We start from the raw sequence: 16,120 nt of genomic DNA, 5'->3' as shown, positions 1-16,120 counted from the left end.
CAGAAACAGTATAACCTCTGGAGAGCCTCTATCTGCTATAACTCCAATCCCCTCTGTGAAGTCTCCCCTCAGATTCTCCACCCCAGTCAAACTGGTTCATTGAAAAAGTATTTCTCAGTACAACCAGCCAAGAGATGTGCTCGGTTCTAGATATGCGAGTCCTTTTCTCTACATGCACATCAATCTGGAAAGGGTACAGAAAACCTGACCAAGCTACCACATAAACCCCAATGTGACTCTTTCCAGAGCACCCATGTGTTGTAGTCAAACAGCTTCTACAGTCAAACCTCAGTTCTCAAACGGCTCCGTTTTTGAACTTTTCGGTTCCCGAATGCCGAAAACCCGGAAGCAAAATGCTCCGGTTTTCTAACGTTCCTCAGAACTCGAATGTCGGACCTCGGTTGCTGAACGTTTCAGAAGTCGAACGGTCTTCCAGAACGGATTATGTTTGACAACCGAGGTTTGACCATATAGCTCAGTGAATAGCACTCTTGAACTTTATGAGAAACTGTTAGGCTGGCTAGTCACACAGTGGACATAGGGAGAGGGAAAGCTTTTCGGTGGAGGGGAATACAGTTAGACTCCCAAGGCAGCCGCTGAAGTCAGATAACACTGATTTCTTTGCAAGGTTTTCCTTGCAAAGGGTTTCAGAAGGTTACTGAAGTGATAGAGGAGTTTCTCTCTGATTTTCCAACATAATGCGCTGTTCCTCTCTTTCAAAGTCAAGTGTATGGAGTGTGAAAAGAAAAAATGCAGAAAAACAGGAGGATTTATCTTATGGGTTAAGAAAGAACTGAACAGAAACCTCAAATTACACTTTTCAGATGTCCAATATTCACAGGAAATGGAAGGTCAGAAGAATTTCATTTTCTGACCAGAAAGCTGCTATGTATATGAAGAGAACAATGGAAGTTCACTTTTTGCAGTAAGAGATTTAGGCTGCATACATAATGTACATTTATATCACATATGCACCCAACAAATCCTAGGAGATGAGCTTTGCTAGGTTACTGGGAATTGTAGCTCTGTCAGGGATACGCTTCAGTTCCCAGGACGGGAAGATGTGCTTTAAATGTACGATATGTATGCAACCTTTTAGGTGTGGGAAGGATTTAAAGTGCTGTAGAAAGGATTATATTAATCTAATGTTTATATCCCACCTTTCCTTCAAGGAACTGAAGATGGCATATATTTCTCTTCCCACCACACACACAAACACGACAGATATTCTCACAGCAACCTTGTGTTAGATTGAGAGATGTTAGCTAGTGAACTTCATGGATACTTGGGGATTTGAACCTGTTTCTCTACCAGACATTTTAGCTACACAACAACAACGGCTCTCGAGAAGCCATTTTGTAGCAATAAAGCAATTTGGTCCACCTTTTATTCAAAGTTATCCAAAATATAATTCAAAAGCAAAAGCTTTTGAATTATGGTGCTGGAGGAGACTCTTGAGAGTCCCATGGACTGCAAGAAGATCAAACCTATCCATTATTAAGGAAATCAGCCCTGAGTGCTCACTGGAAGGACAGATCCTGAAGCTGAGGCTCTAATACTTTGGCCACCTCATGAGAAGAGAAGACTCCCTGGAAAGGACCCTGATGTTGGGAAAGATGGAGGGCACAAGGAGAAGGGGACGACAGAGGACGAGATGGTTGGACCGTGTTCTCGAAGCTACCAGCATGAGTTTGACCAAACTGCGGGAGGCAGTGGAAGACAGGAGTGCCTGGCGTGCTCTGGTCCATGGGGTCACGAAGAGTCGGACACGACTAAACGACTAAACAACAACAACATCCAAAATATACACCTCAGCCAATACACGTTCCATGCATTATACCCACTGAGTTTAATACCCATTCCAGCAACACCTTCATAGTTCCAAAACAAGAAGCTATAAAGCCTACACACACACACACACACACACACACACACACCTACCTCCTAATAATTAGACTGGCTGCAGCAGTGAGAAGGTGGTTTTCATTTTGCTAGGTTCACAAAAACAGACATTACAATTTGCATAGCAAAAAAAGTGCAGCTGAACAGAAGACAAATCTCAGCAATGTCTACCTCAGGGCAGCATTTTAGAACTTCTCTGTCGCCTGCCCCAACGGGACTCATTAACATCAGGTATTCTCCTGGTGTAGGTGTACCATGCTCTGTTCTTGAGCAGAAAATACCAAGACACCTGTAAAGTAGCTACATATGTTCACATGAAAGGGCTGCACAGGATATCTTCAAAAGAAGCATGGGGAACCTCTGCCCCTGAGTCCTTCAACATTGTTGTGTAGCCTTATTAGACTATACCGATCGGTGGGGTCTGCATTGCTCCCAGGAGGGAGAAAGGAAGTCAAATGACACCGAGGTTGATTCAGAGAAAGAGTTTATTCTGCTCTCCGGATAGCAGAAGGCATTTGTGTGGTCAGTTCACAGCAAGTCCAAAGAAATGAGAAATTTCATGCAGTATATATAGCCTAGAAGGCACCCTCTCCCCCCTTCCCCAGGAATCCAACCACATCAGCTTATACACGTAAGTTGACATCCATGACCATAAACAGATATTCCTGTTCTGGTACTCTTGACTATAAAAGGTTGTTCCTGTTCCTATACTCTTATCTTGGGGCAGGATGTCACCAACTCTAACAGCACTCCTGGCGCCGTTGCCGGGTCTCTTGTCAGACCTGACAAGGTCTGTGCGTCTTTGTGGTCAGGATGTAGGATAAGACCTAGACATGCCATCCTTGCTCCACTTGGAACTGGCAAGGCCATCCATTGCTGTCATGGACTGATAAAGGAGAGGGCTTTGAGCACTTCTTTATACAGCTGGCTTTCTGTTTATACATTGACTCAAGAGCTCAAGTTAATGCATTTTAGAAATGCTCCCTTGGAGGAGGAAAAATGAGGATTTTGGGTCCCGTTTCAGACTGCACAGAAACCCATTGCTTCCCCCTTCAGTTGGACTCAAGCTCTCATCATTGGGAGTTGAAGTCCAACCATTTCTGGATGGTCTCAGGTTCCCATTCCTACTTTAGAGGCCAAAAACCCAGAAGGGGAGCACCTAAGTTGGCATGCAAAAGGACCAGACTTCAATCTCTGCCATTTCCAGTTCAATGGAACTCAAGGAGCAAGGCTGAGACCTTGGAGAGTTGCTATCACACAGTTGGATAGATAGATAGATAGATAGATAGATAGATAGATGATAGATAGATAGATAGATAGATAAGATAGATGATAGATAGATAGATAAGATAGATGATAGATAGATATAGATAGATAGATGATAGATAGATAGATAATAGATAGATGATAGATAGATAGATAGATAGATAGATAGATAGATAGATATGATAGAAAAGCAATTATGAATCTGGAATAAGATTTTGGATATAGGAGATACACATTTTTGCCTAACCATCCCTTACCTTCCTTTCTCAACCAAAAGCAGGACATCTATTTTTTCTCCGTTTTGGATTATGCTGCTGATTGCTGAAAAATGGACAAAGAAACCAAACCATTTACAATTGCCTAATGGAAGTTTAAAACAGACACACAGCATTTAAAAAAAGCAGAATCAATCTTTTGGAAGTTATACTGCAAAACAGCAACAGCAGCTGAGCCTGGAAATCTGCTTTAATAATCATTAGTCTCTGGGTAAGCATTAAATGGAAGCCGGCATCTAGTAAAGGTGAAACAGGCAGCCCTCTCTGTGAGTAATAATGAAGACAAGTAAAGCAATGAATATGTTTCCTATTAAGGACAGTCAAGTGAAGTCAACAGAAATATTTCAGCTCTTAGGTTGGGAACTACCGTATTTTTCGCTCTATAGGACACACTTTTCCACCTCCAAAAATGAAGGGGAAATGTGTGTGTGTCCTATGGAGCGAATGCAGGCTCCTTGGCTTCATGGCGACGCGCCTGACCTGGAACCTGGAGGAGGAACAGAAAAGTCTTCTTCTGTTCCTTCTCCAGCTTCGCTGAAGGGGCGCTGAGCAGAGAGAGAGAACTGCGCAGCGCCCCTTGAGTGACGCGCCTGTCCTGGAAGCCGGAGGAGGAACAGAAGGGACTCCTTCTGTTCCTCCTCCCGCTTCACAGCGATTTGCCTGTCCAGCGAAGCTGGAGGAGGAACAGAAGGGACTCCCTTCAGCGGCGCGCCTGTCCTGGCTTCTGCCTTAGCCCTGCACAGCTTCTTCGGGCAGGGAGAGCCTTCATCCCACTGCCCTGAAGAGGCTTGGCGTGGTTATCCCAGAAGCCAGAACAGCCACAAGGTATCCCAGAAGCCAGATCCCTCTTGCTGTTCTGGCTTCTGGGATTCAGAATATTTTTTTCTTGTTTTCCTCCTCCCAAAACTAGGTGCGCCCTATGGAGCGAAAAATACGGTATATACAAGGGTGTAAAAGGAGAGAGGGGTACATAAAGGTTGGGGTTCTATGGCAGTGGAATTCAAAAAGTATACCCTGTGGCAATTTAGTTGGAGCCCAAATGTATGCAAACTTCCCCTTCCTGGCAGGAACAATTGGTGATAATGCAATTATTTAGACCAGCTGAGTAAATTAATATTTCTATAGTGGGACAAGAAACTGTTAAGTCCTTTGGAAGTTGGTGAACTCTCCTTCATTGGAGGTTTTTAAGCAGAGGTTGGATGGCCATCTGTCATGGGTGCTTCAGTTGAGATTCGTGCAGTGCTGGGAGTTGGACTAGATGAAATAATGTCTCTTCATTCATGATACCAAAATGTGTGTGTGTGTGTGTGTGGATGTACAGCTATCTATTTATATATCTACTACATCTATCTATAGGGATGTGGGTGACGCTGTGGGTCAAACCACAGAGCCTAGGACTTGCCGATCAGAAGGTCAGCAGTTCAAATCCCCACGATAGGGTGAGCTCCCATTGCTTAGTCCCTGCTCCTGCCAACCTAGCAGTTCAAAAGCACGTCAAAGTGCAAGTAGATAAATAGGTACCGCTCCAGCGGGAAGGTAAACGGCGTTTCCATGCGCTGCTCTGGTTAGTCATGCTGGCCACATGACCCGGAAGCTGTATGCCGGCTCCCTCAGCCAATAAAGCGAGATGGTCAGGGGTCCCTTTACCTTTACCTTTATATCTATCTATCTATCATCTCACACAGTTCACCCATTACCATATCAGTGTGGGAGTCACTTTGTCATAGTTTGGAAATTTTGGTATTATTGTAATTGGTTTCTTCTCATGTGAATGTTGCTCAATACTCTGAGAATGACATCGTGCAGGAAGAAGCTATGTCATTGGCCTTGCCCGCATTTCCTTTATCCATGCATTGCTCAAGAAGAGTGGGAAGAAGTTACAGAGAAGTGACTCCCATACCACTGGATACCCAGTTATGGAAGTTTATTATGCCAACTCACACAGAGACACACACAGCATCTCTGTGTGTCTTGCCCTTCAAGCAAGTAAAGTTCTATGAACTAGCTCTTAACCCATGATGTTTCCGAAGTCTTACTTAACTCCTGGAGCCTCCGTAGATACATGGAATCCTCCTGAGAGTTTTCCGGTTCCAGGCAAAAATACAGGCTTGACTTCTCTACGGCAAACCAGCCTTTCTTCCAGTTATCAAGGTTCTGGCAGTCTTTGTAGTACAGCTGGCCAATCAGATCGTAGTCCCTCTCCAAAAGACATTTGCCAGCGATGGGTACAAAGTGCTATTCCACATGAAAATAAAGAAAATAAGTGAGCATAAAAATCAATACTAGAAACTAAATCAGTGCCGGATTTACGTATAAGCTAAACAAGCTATAGCTTAGGGCCCCACTCTCTTACCCCCCCCCCCAAAAAAAAATATACCGGATTTTTCGCTTCATAAGGCGCACCGGACCATAGGCCGCACCTAGTTTTTAGAGGGGGAAATCAAGAAAAAAAAACTATTATTTCCCCCCCCAGCCCCAAAGAGCAGCGTACAGGCTGTGCACAACCTCTACCTGTCAGAGGGGTTCCACGCAGCTATGGCACAAGCCAAGACAGCGAGCGGGATGAATCCCCCTTGCTGTTTTGGCTTTCTCTTTAGCCACGTGCAACCTCTTCCTGCCAGAAGGGTTGCGCGCGGCCATGGCACAAGTCAAGACAGCGAGCGGGATGGATCCCGCTCGCTGTCTTGGCTTGTGCCATAGCTGCACGCAACCCCTCCAGCAGAGAGAGGCTGCGCGGAGCTAAAGAAGCCATAACCACGTGCAGCCGCTCCCTGCTGGAGGCGCTGCACGCGGCTATCCCTGAAGCCTTCCGACCGCAGCGCAAGTTCCCGCTGCACTCCTCAGGCTTCGGGTTCCTTTTGCTGAAGCCGGGAGAGCAAGACTCTCCTGGCTTCAGCGAAAGGAACCTGAAGCCTCCAGAACGCAGCGGGGACTCGCGCTGCGCTCCAAAGGCTTCAGGCGGCTATCCCTGAAGCCTGGAGAACGAGAGGGGTCAGTGCGTACCGCAGACGCCTCTTGCTCTCCAGGCTTCAGCAAAAGCAACACAAAGCCTCTGGAGCACGGAGGGAGCGCTCCCTCTGCACTTCGGAGGCTTCGTGTTGCTATCGCTGAAGCCAAGGAGCCTGCATTCACTCCATAGGATGCACACACATTTCCCCTTAATTTTTGGAGGGGAAAAAGTGTGTCCTATAGAGCGAAAAATACGGTACTTCTTAATTGTATTTCAGTTCAAAAATTACTTTGATAAAATACATATTTTGTTATGTGCAAATGGCTTTAGATACCTATTAGGTCCATAAATTACCGTATAGCATATATTCAACACAAAAAACAACGGCAATTTGTTGTTGACAAAGGACAGCTGGACATATAAAGGGCCCCATTACCTTCAGTAGCTTAGGGCCTCATCAAACCTAAATCCGGCCCTGCACTAAATGCTATATGACCTGTTGAGTTTTAAGTAAAATTTAGATTGACTTTACTTCCCAAATATTGAAATGGTCTGTGGCCTATTTCTTAACTTTAAAATAATTATAGCTTGACTTTACATCACATATATCAGAGGCTCAAGGTTGCTTAAAAATAAAAATAACACCCAACAGAATTTTTTAAAGCACAGTAAAAACCAGCATAGAAAAACAATTAGCAGAACTATACTGATGATACTGCAACTCAATCTTTAGATGACCTCGACCAGAGGACTTGGGCATTTGTTAAATAGCAGGGTTGGTTTGTTTTTAAGCAATGAGGGCTGGAGGAAATCAATATTTTGAGACATCAGAAATCAGTGGCTGGAGGAAATCAATATTTTGAGACATCAGAAATCAGTGCCTCCTCATCCTGATTCCCCTTAATGTGTTCAACCAGTGCTTTTGAATACAGTGGTACCTCGGGTTACATACGCTTCAGGTTACATACGCTTCAGGTTACACACTCCGCTAACCCAGAAATAGTGCTTCAGATTAAGAACTTTGCTTCAGGATGAGAACAGAAATTGTGCTCCGGTGGCGCGGCAGCAGCAGGAGGCCCCATTAGCTGAAGTGGTGCTTCAGGTTAAGAACAGTTTCAGGTTAAGTACGGACCTCCAGAACGAATTAAGTACTTAACCCGAGGTACCACAGTACCTTAAAATTCAAGGTTATTATTTTTTTAAAAAAAAGCTTGAATTCTGATGTATGTTTTACGCCTGCTTCAGAAGCAATTGTAACAACAGATATTTTCCATTAAGAAGCTGTGGGCGGAAACACATTTCCACATTCTCAAGACCTGGTTTCTCCCAAGATTCTAAGCTAATAGTGCCAACTTCACACGCAGTGCAAACACTCTTGACTTATCTGGAATAGATAATTACCTTAGCAATTGCCCGAGTCCATTTTCTCTGAGTATGTGCCGCTTCAGCACAGAAGAGAAACACACGTTCTGACAGTAAGTAGATTTCAAAGGCAAATATAGCTCTAAAACCACCAAGGACAAGGAGAGTCAATGCTATTTAGTATAATCCTCATAAAAGTGAAGTAACAAACGTTTCAATTATTCCCCCAGATTTCCCTGTGTTGTTCTCATAATTGAAAAAGGGGAAAGCAGGTTGTAAGAGTGACACCAACTAAAAGGTTTTATTTATGGTTTATGTGTTTTTAAACAATATAAAATTAATCGCTCATCTGACTGTTTAACGAAGAGGGAATGGATGACAGGTAAGTGGTAGGAGGATATGCAAGTTTAAAAGAGAAAAAGATGGGACTAATGGGTTGTGGGTGGGTGAAGTTGAGTATTCAGTATATTCGTTAATTTAACTGCCACTCAGGTTATTTCAAGTTGAAGGTAGATCAAAATTTATTGAATCCCTTGGGATAGCTCAGTTGATAGAGCATGAGACAGCTGGTAGAGCATGAGGCTCTCAGGGTTGCAGGATCAAGCCCCACGTGGGGCAAAAATATTCCTGCATTTGGAATATTGGACTAGGTGACCCTTCCAACTCTACAACTCTGATTCTGAATCGTAAAGGGGCATGTCAAGGCACTGCCAAGGCTTTGGGAAGCTATTCCTCCCCCAGTTGCAGCAAGAGCAGAGAAAACAAGGAGAGGCCTTTTTTAATGAGTTTTATTCAGTCCTAATAAGGTAAAGGTAAAGGGACCCCTGACCGTTAGGTCCAGTCGTGACCGACTCTGGGGTTGCAGCACTCATCTCGCTTTATTGGCCGAGGAAGCCGGCGTACAGCTTCCGGGTTATGTGGCCAGCATGACTAAGCTGCTTCTGGAGAACCAGAGCAGTGCACAGAAACGCCATTTACCTTCCCACCAGAGCGGTACCTATTTATCTATTTGCACTTTTTACGTGCTTTCGAATTGCTAGGTTGGCAGGAGCAGGGACCGAGCAACGGGAGCTCACCCCGTCACGGGGATTCGAACCGCCGACCTTCTGATCAGCAAGTCCTAGGCTCTGTGGTTTAACCCACAGTGCCACCTGCCCAAACTGGGCTCCTCCTCCCTCTTTCCTAGCAACAGCACCTTCCCTGACGGTGGCTCCTTGTGGTCAAATGCCTTTGAGCCCTTTGTTTCTGTACTCTTAAAGAAACGGCGCGTTGTGGGAGAAGGGGGATCAGAAATACTTTCCAGTGACAACATGCCAGCTGGCTGCCCTACCACAGTTCCCTTCCCCTTTCTTCTAACACTGCCCAACTCCTTTGTTCACCTATCTCTGAGCTGGGACTTCCCTCAGGCTCTTTAAACCCCTGCTATAAATCAAATCTGCATTCCTCTTCTCCTGCAGTATTATTCTGCTTGCCCATTCTCTTCCGTAAACATTCCCCAGACCGCTTTATTTCTCCAGCTAAGTTCCGAAAGCTGAATTAAGCGAGAAAGGGTGGAGGGGAGGGTCATTTTGCAGGTGGCAAATCGGTCAGTGCAGGAAGAGTTAAATAACCCTTGCCAATTCTTCTCTGTAACTGTCCCTCCATGCCGCCCCTACAAACACATTATCTTCTATGTTTTGGAATAGGTGTCTGCATCATAGCTCTGCATTCTGCTTCCCCATCTGGAGAGAGCAGCGTTAGGCTATCTCAGCTGCCAGTTCTGGTTTTAAAAGGCCTGGAGGGATCTCGGGAAAGGCAAAGGAAAATGTAGTCACAGCAGCACTTGAAGCCAGCAGCTATAGATGGGAGGGAAGCAGCACATGAAACAAGAGCAGGAGATAAATATTTGTTTTCCAAGTCCCCAAACCGACCGTGCTTTGGGGAGGATATATTTCAAATATGATTATTTAAGAGGGTTTTGGGGGATGATCCAGAACTTACCCCATGTGTGAAAAGGAGTTTGCTTTGTGAATGACCAGGCAGATGACTTCATTAAGGTCAATCATCCCATTGGGGGAGGCAGTCTTCTCATTTTCATAGTAGCTCAAATAGCGACTTTCCAAAGCGCACCATCTCTTATTGCATTCTGCATTTATGTTAAAAAGGAAAAAGGGGAGATGCGTGAGTCTACAGATCAAGGAAATAGTGCATAGCAAAGTTTCCATATTTTTCCGTGTATAACACTAGGTTATCGTCATGAAACATTATTCCAAAAACTGGGGCTCGTCTTATACATGGGTAGTCGAGAGGTGGGAATTGTGATTGTTAGCTGCTGTGAGCAAGGGTTTATCAGAAGAAGAAGAAGAAGAGGAGGAGGAGGAGGAGGAGGAGGAGTGTGGATTTGATATCCCGCCTTTCACTCCCTTTAAGGAGTCTCAAAGCGGCTAACATTCTCCTTTCCCTTCCTCCCCCACAACAAACACTCTGTGAGGTGAGTGGGGCTGAGAGACTTCAAAGAAGTGTGACTAGCCCAAGGTCACCCAGCAGCTGCATGTGGAGGAGCAGAGACGCAAACCCGGTTCCCCAGATTACAAGTCTATTGCTCTTAACCACTACAACACACTGGGTTTTGTGGGTGAATAGTGGATGCGTCAAGGTCCGCCGGCTATTGGCTGCTGCGGCAATTGGGTGGGTGATTTGCGTTTGCTTTCTGTGATCGTGCAGATGATTGGCGGTTTGTTCGCTGTCCATGTGATCGGTATCTGTGGTTCTGCAGGTGAGCAACGGGAGCTCACCCCGTCATGGGGATCTGAGCCACCGAACTTCTAATCGGCAAGTCCTAGGCTCTGTGGTTTAACCCACAGCGCCACCCGTGTCCCTAATGACATTATGCTGCTACAAAATGACATTATGCTGCTACAAAAGAGGGGGTCTTTTCTATTGTGGCACCCATTTGGCTTGCCCTCCCAAGGAGACATGCCTGGTGCTAGCATTACAATTAAGACTTTCCTATATTTAATACAGGAGGGTTGTTGTGTGTTCTCTTTTTTCCCAGGACACGCCCTCTTTTTCATCATAGTGATCCATAGCTAAAAGTAGCAGTAGGCAAATGTGTCCTCTTTTTGGCTCTTCAAAATATGGCAACCCTACATATAGTCCCAAGCATTTTATATATGATTTGAGTCAGAACTGTGCTGTTCTTTAAGCTTTTTGTTTTTAACTAGCTCTTTGTTTTATTGCTTGTTGTGAAGGGGTTCATTGTTTTGGTTTGTTACTATGTTATGTATTTTTGTGTTTTTATATTGTAAACCGCCCCGTGCTCCTCGGATGCAAGACGGTATAGAAATTTAATAAATAAAATAATAAATAAATATGCAAAATACAGGTGGAAATCTTTGGAAAATAAGTTGTATTTTCTGCACTCTGCAGTCTTTGAGAAGGGTATGATTCAGACTTGGGATTAAAAACAAATATTGGAAATTGTGAGGGCTTCAATAGTACCAAAAGCTTGAAACAAAAGCAAAAATCCACAAAACGCATTAAATAAAACACTAATGTCATTCCCATTTGCACAAGCACACAGAGAGAGAAGTCAACAAAATGCAGCTGAGCTTCCTAGACATGCATCCTTTTTTTTTAGTAAACAGCTTCAAAGTCTGGTCTTGCCACAATCTCGGTGCACATTACAACTAAATAAGGATGTCTCAGCAAACAGACTTATGTAGACTGCTTGTTACATTTAGGCCTTTAGCAAATAAATATTACAGCTTTAAAGGACAAAATAGCTGCACACAGTAGTAAACTGCCCTCGCAATTCTTCAAGAGAACATAAAAGTAACATTCATTTATGTTTGTGCCGCATGTACATTTCTTGCTTTAACCATCACCCAGGTAACAAAACATTATGGTGTTTAAGGACTCATTTGAACTGCACCTCGTATTTAAAAAGTGTGTAGCGCCAAATAGCCATGAATAATTTCCCATAGGTGCTGGTTCGCTTGCTGAAAAGCTAATGGTCTTTATAGGAGTGCTATTTGGATAAGCCCCCGACACATGTATAAGCAATGGAAATTCCTTTTTTCCCCAGCCCTCTCTGCACCCCCCAAAAAATGGCACCCCTGGACAGGTACTGGGGGTGCATGGGAGGCTGCACAGAGGAAAATAGGAACAGGAAGTCCCGCCATGTGAGACGTCCACCCAGTAAGTAAGATGATATTATGATTGACATCCAACCATCCCTGCTGACTCCACCCCCAATGTCCATGCAATTCCCCAATCTACTTTATGGAACTGAATGTCAACTGAAGAAGGGACGCAGCTTAAACTTTTGTGGCCACAGGAGGGGGAAAGGCAAGCTGATGTTCAGATGATCTCGTGGCCACACCTTGCTTTTTTTCAACAAAAACAGTGGTGGATTCAAAAAGATGAATTCCAGTAATCATGAGCTAACCCTTTTCCAATTGAGGAATTTAGCACACAGGCTGCCCTCCTGGTTCTGCGGCATCTCCCATGATAGAACAAAAGTGTAGGCAACAAATGCACAGTGTTGGGAAAGGTCAGAGTTATGTAACAGGATTGGGGGGAAGCTAAGAGCAAAGTGTAGTGATGTATGGAAGTGAGAGCTGGGCCATAAAGAAGGCTGATCGCCAAAGAATTGATGCTTTTGAATTGTGGAGCTGAAGGAGACTCTTGAGAGTCCCATGGACTGCAAGAAGATCAAACCTATCCATTCCGATGGAAATCAGCCCTGAGTGCTCACTGGAAGGACAGATCCTGAAGCTGAGGCTCCAATACTTTGGTCACCTCATGAGAAGAGAAGACTCCATGGAAAAGACCCTGATGTTGGGAAAGATTGAGGGCACAAGGAGAAGGGGACAACAGAGGACGAGATGATTGGACAGTGTTCTCAAAGCTACCAGTATGAGTTTGACCAAACTGCGGGAGGCAGTGGAAAACAGGAGTGCCTGGCGTGCTCTGGTCCATGGAGTCACGAAGAGTCGGACACAACTAAACGACTAAGCAACAACAAACAGGGCTGCCTTCAGATGTCTTATTTATTTATTTATTTATTTCTGCCCATCTGCCTGGGTTTCCCCAGACAATCTGGGCGGCTCCCAACAGAATATCAAAAAACACAACAAAACATCAACCATTCAAAAGTTCCTTCAGATGTCTTCTAAAGGTTGTTTAGTTACTTATCTGTTTGACATCTGATGGGAGAGTATTCCACAGGGCGGGCACCATTACCAAGAAGGCCCTCTGCCTGGTTTCCTGTAACCTCATTTCCCACAGGGAGAAACCACCAGAAGGCTCTCAGCACTGGACCTCAGTGTCCGGGCTGAACGATGGGGGTGGAGACACTCCTTCAGGTATACTGGGCAGAGGCCGTTTAGGGCTTGAAAGGTCAGCACCAACTTTGAATTGTGCCCAGAAATGTACTGGGAGCCAATGTAGGTCTTTCAGGACTGGTGTTATATGGTCTCAGCGGCCACTCCCAGTCATCAGTCTAGCTGCCGCATTCTGGATCAATTGTAGTTTCCTGGTCACCTTCAAAGGTAGCCCCACGTACAGCGCATTTCAATAGTCCATCATAGAAAGGACAGACGGCTCTGAAGTTCATCTAAGTGGAACCAGCCTGACATCAGCCTCCATCTGCTTCTATAAATAGTGGCTGAAGGAAGGCAGGCACTAAGGAAACACAGGTATTCCCAGGTGTACTGGCATTCCAAAGCAGGGGGATGCCTTATGGGAAATTCAAGGTTGCATCTTGTGAAAATGGCATAGGCTCCTGCAATGCTTTTGTTCCCATCTAGAGCTGTGGAAATATGTAGAAATATGTGCTTGTCTACAAATACAGACAGATGCAAGCCTCCACTCCCATCAGGGATCTACAGATTTGCAACAAATTGCCTTGCTCTCATCTCCCGGATCATCTGGATATTCAAGTCCAATCGGTGTCTATTTTCACCAAGGCTTCCGATAAATCGATGGGTTTACACAGCTTGTTTATAGATCAAAAGCAGACAGAGGAATGTTTTCTGAAACATCCTCCTTTTAACACTTGCCACAACCTCGCTGGGTTTCCAAATAAGAAGATCTTTTAAAGCAGAATATCATATTTTGACAATTTCAGGTTTACCGAAACTATACAGACACGGATAGAAGAAAGAAAAACCTAAGTGGCAAAGCAAAAAAAACACCTCTGAACTTAGAAGAATTGAAAGCTGCAGGAAAAAACATGTAGCCTGACAGGAGCTGATTGCAAAATGAACAGTTGAATCATAGCACGCAGTAGCTAAAAGGTGGTGCTCTTGTTTTCCATGAACACTGGAAATAGAGGCCAAGACAGAGTCAATCTATTTTACGTTGGCAGAGGTGATGGTAGAAAGCCCACTCAGTATTGTGGGGCTATAGCTTTCACAAAAACACAAACACACACACAAAATCAGGCTTTACCTGAAGATATATGCGTAACAGATTTGTAACAAATAGGAGAAAAAGCCAAGGAACACTATAATATTTTAAAGCTTACCAATGCTATTCTTCCAAGAAACCACTACATGTCAAGATTTGAGAACCCATCCTATGAAAATATATACCTAGCATTGTCATGTACAACTATTATGGTGCCTGTTTTATCTTAAGATGAGCAGTAGGGGAAAACAGAGGGCTCTTGATTCTTTCTTCCTTCACCCCACAACACCACAGGTCCTTCACCTCTTTCCCCTTGGCCTTCCAACCAACTCTTTCCTTTCCCCACTGTGAAGTCCTTTGTCCAAGCCTCAGTCATCAACACTACAAAATGACTGAGGGTCATTTGCGTAACTCTCCTTGTCTCTTTGTCACAAGGGAATGTGACCAAGACATCATCTGTATTAATAGAAGGTACACAGAACTGCTTTGGTTTGGCATTGTAGTGACCAAGCACCTCCTTAAAGCAATCTGTTATGACCTTGCAACATCAAGAAGCAATTCTGCAGTAACTGTTGTCCTGTGGGATGATTAAATAGGACAATGGTTTCAAATACAGCGGAACCTCTACTTACGTTCTGGGGTGCGGTTCGCACCCTGAAAAGTCCATAAGTAGAGCGCCGCTTCTGCGCATGCACATGACGCGATAGAGCACTCCTGAGCATGCGTGAAGTGGCGAACCCAGAAGTAAACACTTCTATGTTTGCTGTGCTCATAACCTGAAAAAAACGCAACGTGAAGCAAACACCACTGTAGTGGTGAATTACTCATCATTCCTGAATCAAGCTTCCATGTTAGTGGCACACATCCTAGGCAGTGTTTCGAAAGGGTGCGAGCTATCTCCACTCTATGGGGCAGAAAGAAGTAATTCTTGCAACAGGGCAACACATTTCATTCTACCCCTGAAAACTGCAAGCCTCTATGTTGTGTAACAGCATTGAAACTCCTCTCCATTTTGCCATGTGGTAATCTGCTGTTCAAGAACTACAAATCTCCTGTGGGCATATGAAATTAATCCCACAATATATTTAAACTCAGGCTCTAATAAAAGTCATAGGACCCAACTCCACACCCAAACTCTGCCACTTTTTGTTACACCATTTGGTGCGCCATAAAAGGCTTTCAGAAAAACATATCTTTACAACCCAATTTTCCTTCTCTACGAACCACGAAGAAGTGAATAAATACAAATGAATTATAAATACAAATGTTTGGAATTAAGTAATTTCAAGAGGGGTATACTTTGTTTTGACTTAACTGAACTGCATCTTTAATCCCTATTAACTATCAAACTAATTTGTCATAATTTAGGCATTTTTAAAAAATGAGGAAAAAAAACTTTTTTTATTTATTCTTCTTTGGAACTATTGGACAAATAAAACCTAATGGATCTCTTATAATGTACACATGGAATTCATTAAGGTAAGCAGTATTTTAAAAGAAATCAAGTGTGTAGGAAGTATAATACTTGCTTTACGTATTACCAAATCATTCCCTCTCCTTCTACTCTTCGTTATGAACTTGTGATCAGAGAATCTTATTTTATTTAAGGGAACATTTCAGTCTCTTTGCATACACATCATTTCACAAAAACATCCCCCCCCCATTGTATTACCTTTAAGGTTCTAACATAAAACAGGAAAGGGCTGCAATCTGACCAATGGTCTAAAAACCAAGTCAAGCATTGGGGTGAACAGGATGGGAAAGAGACTGTAATACCTTCTTTTAGTTTCTTCTCTGTAAACGGCTTTGTAGCATTGAAGGAAACCTTGTATAAATAGTCACAAAGGAAGGAAGAAGAATCTCGACAGGAAACATTGTCTGAATGAACTTCATAGTTAGGGAAATCTGTAAAAGTCACAAAAAAGTATAATGAAAAGAGCCTGTTTCAGTGACTATGAAACATGTATCGATA

At 43.9% G+C, this 16,120-nt stretch overlaps 1 protein-coding gene across 3 annotated transcripts in view; it reads right to left on the bottom strand.

Annotated features, from left to right (window-relative positions):
- The window catches only part of ARAP2 (ArfGAP with RhoGAP domain, ankyrin repeat and PH domain 2), a 125,553-nt gene that overhangs the window by 42,875 nt on the left and 66,558 nt on the right, over nucleotides 1-16,120 (bottom strand). For all 3 annotated transcript variants that reach the window (XM_053402549.1, XM_053402548.1, XM_053402547.1), the window contains 5 exons: nucleotides 15,925-16,053; nucleotides 9,736-9,880; nucleotides 7,795-7,897; nucleotides 5,480-5,678; nucleotides 3,426-3,489 (listed from right to left, as the gene is read on the bottom strand). In XM_053402549.1, the coding sequence (XP_053258524.1) occupies nucleotides 3,426-3,489; nucleotides 5,480-5,678; nucleotides 7,795-7,897; nucleotides 9,736-9,880; nucleotides 15,925-16,053 (640 nt within the window). The remainder of the gene's footprint in view (nucleotides 1-3,425; nucleotides 3,490-5,479; nucleotides 5,679-7,794; nucleotides 7,898-9,735; nucleotides 9,881-15,924; nucleotides 16,054-16,120) is intronic.

The sequence above is a fragment of the Podarcis raffonei genome, chromosome 9 (genome assembly GCF_027172205.1).
Source record: "Podarcis raffonei isolate rPodRaf1 chromosome 9, rPodRaf1.pri, whole genome shotgun sequence".
Classification (NCBI taxonomy): Eukaryota; Metazoa; Chordata; class Lepidosauria; order Squamata; family Lacertidae; genus Podarcis; species Podarcis raffonei.
The sequence above is the reverse complement of the archived record's forward strand: the minus strand, read 5'-3'. Positions and strand labels throughout refer to the sequence as shown.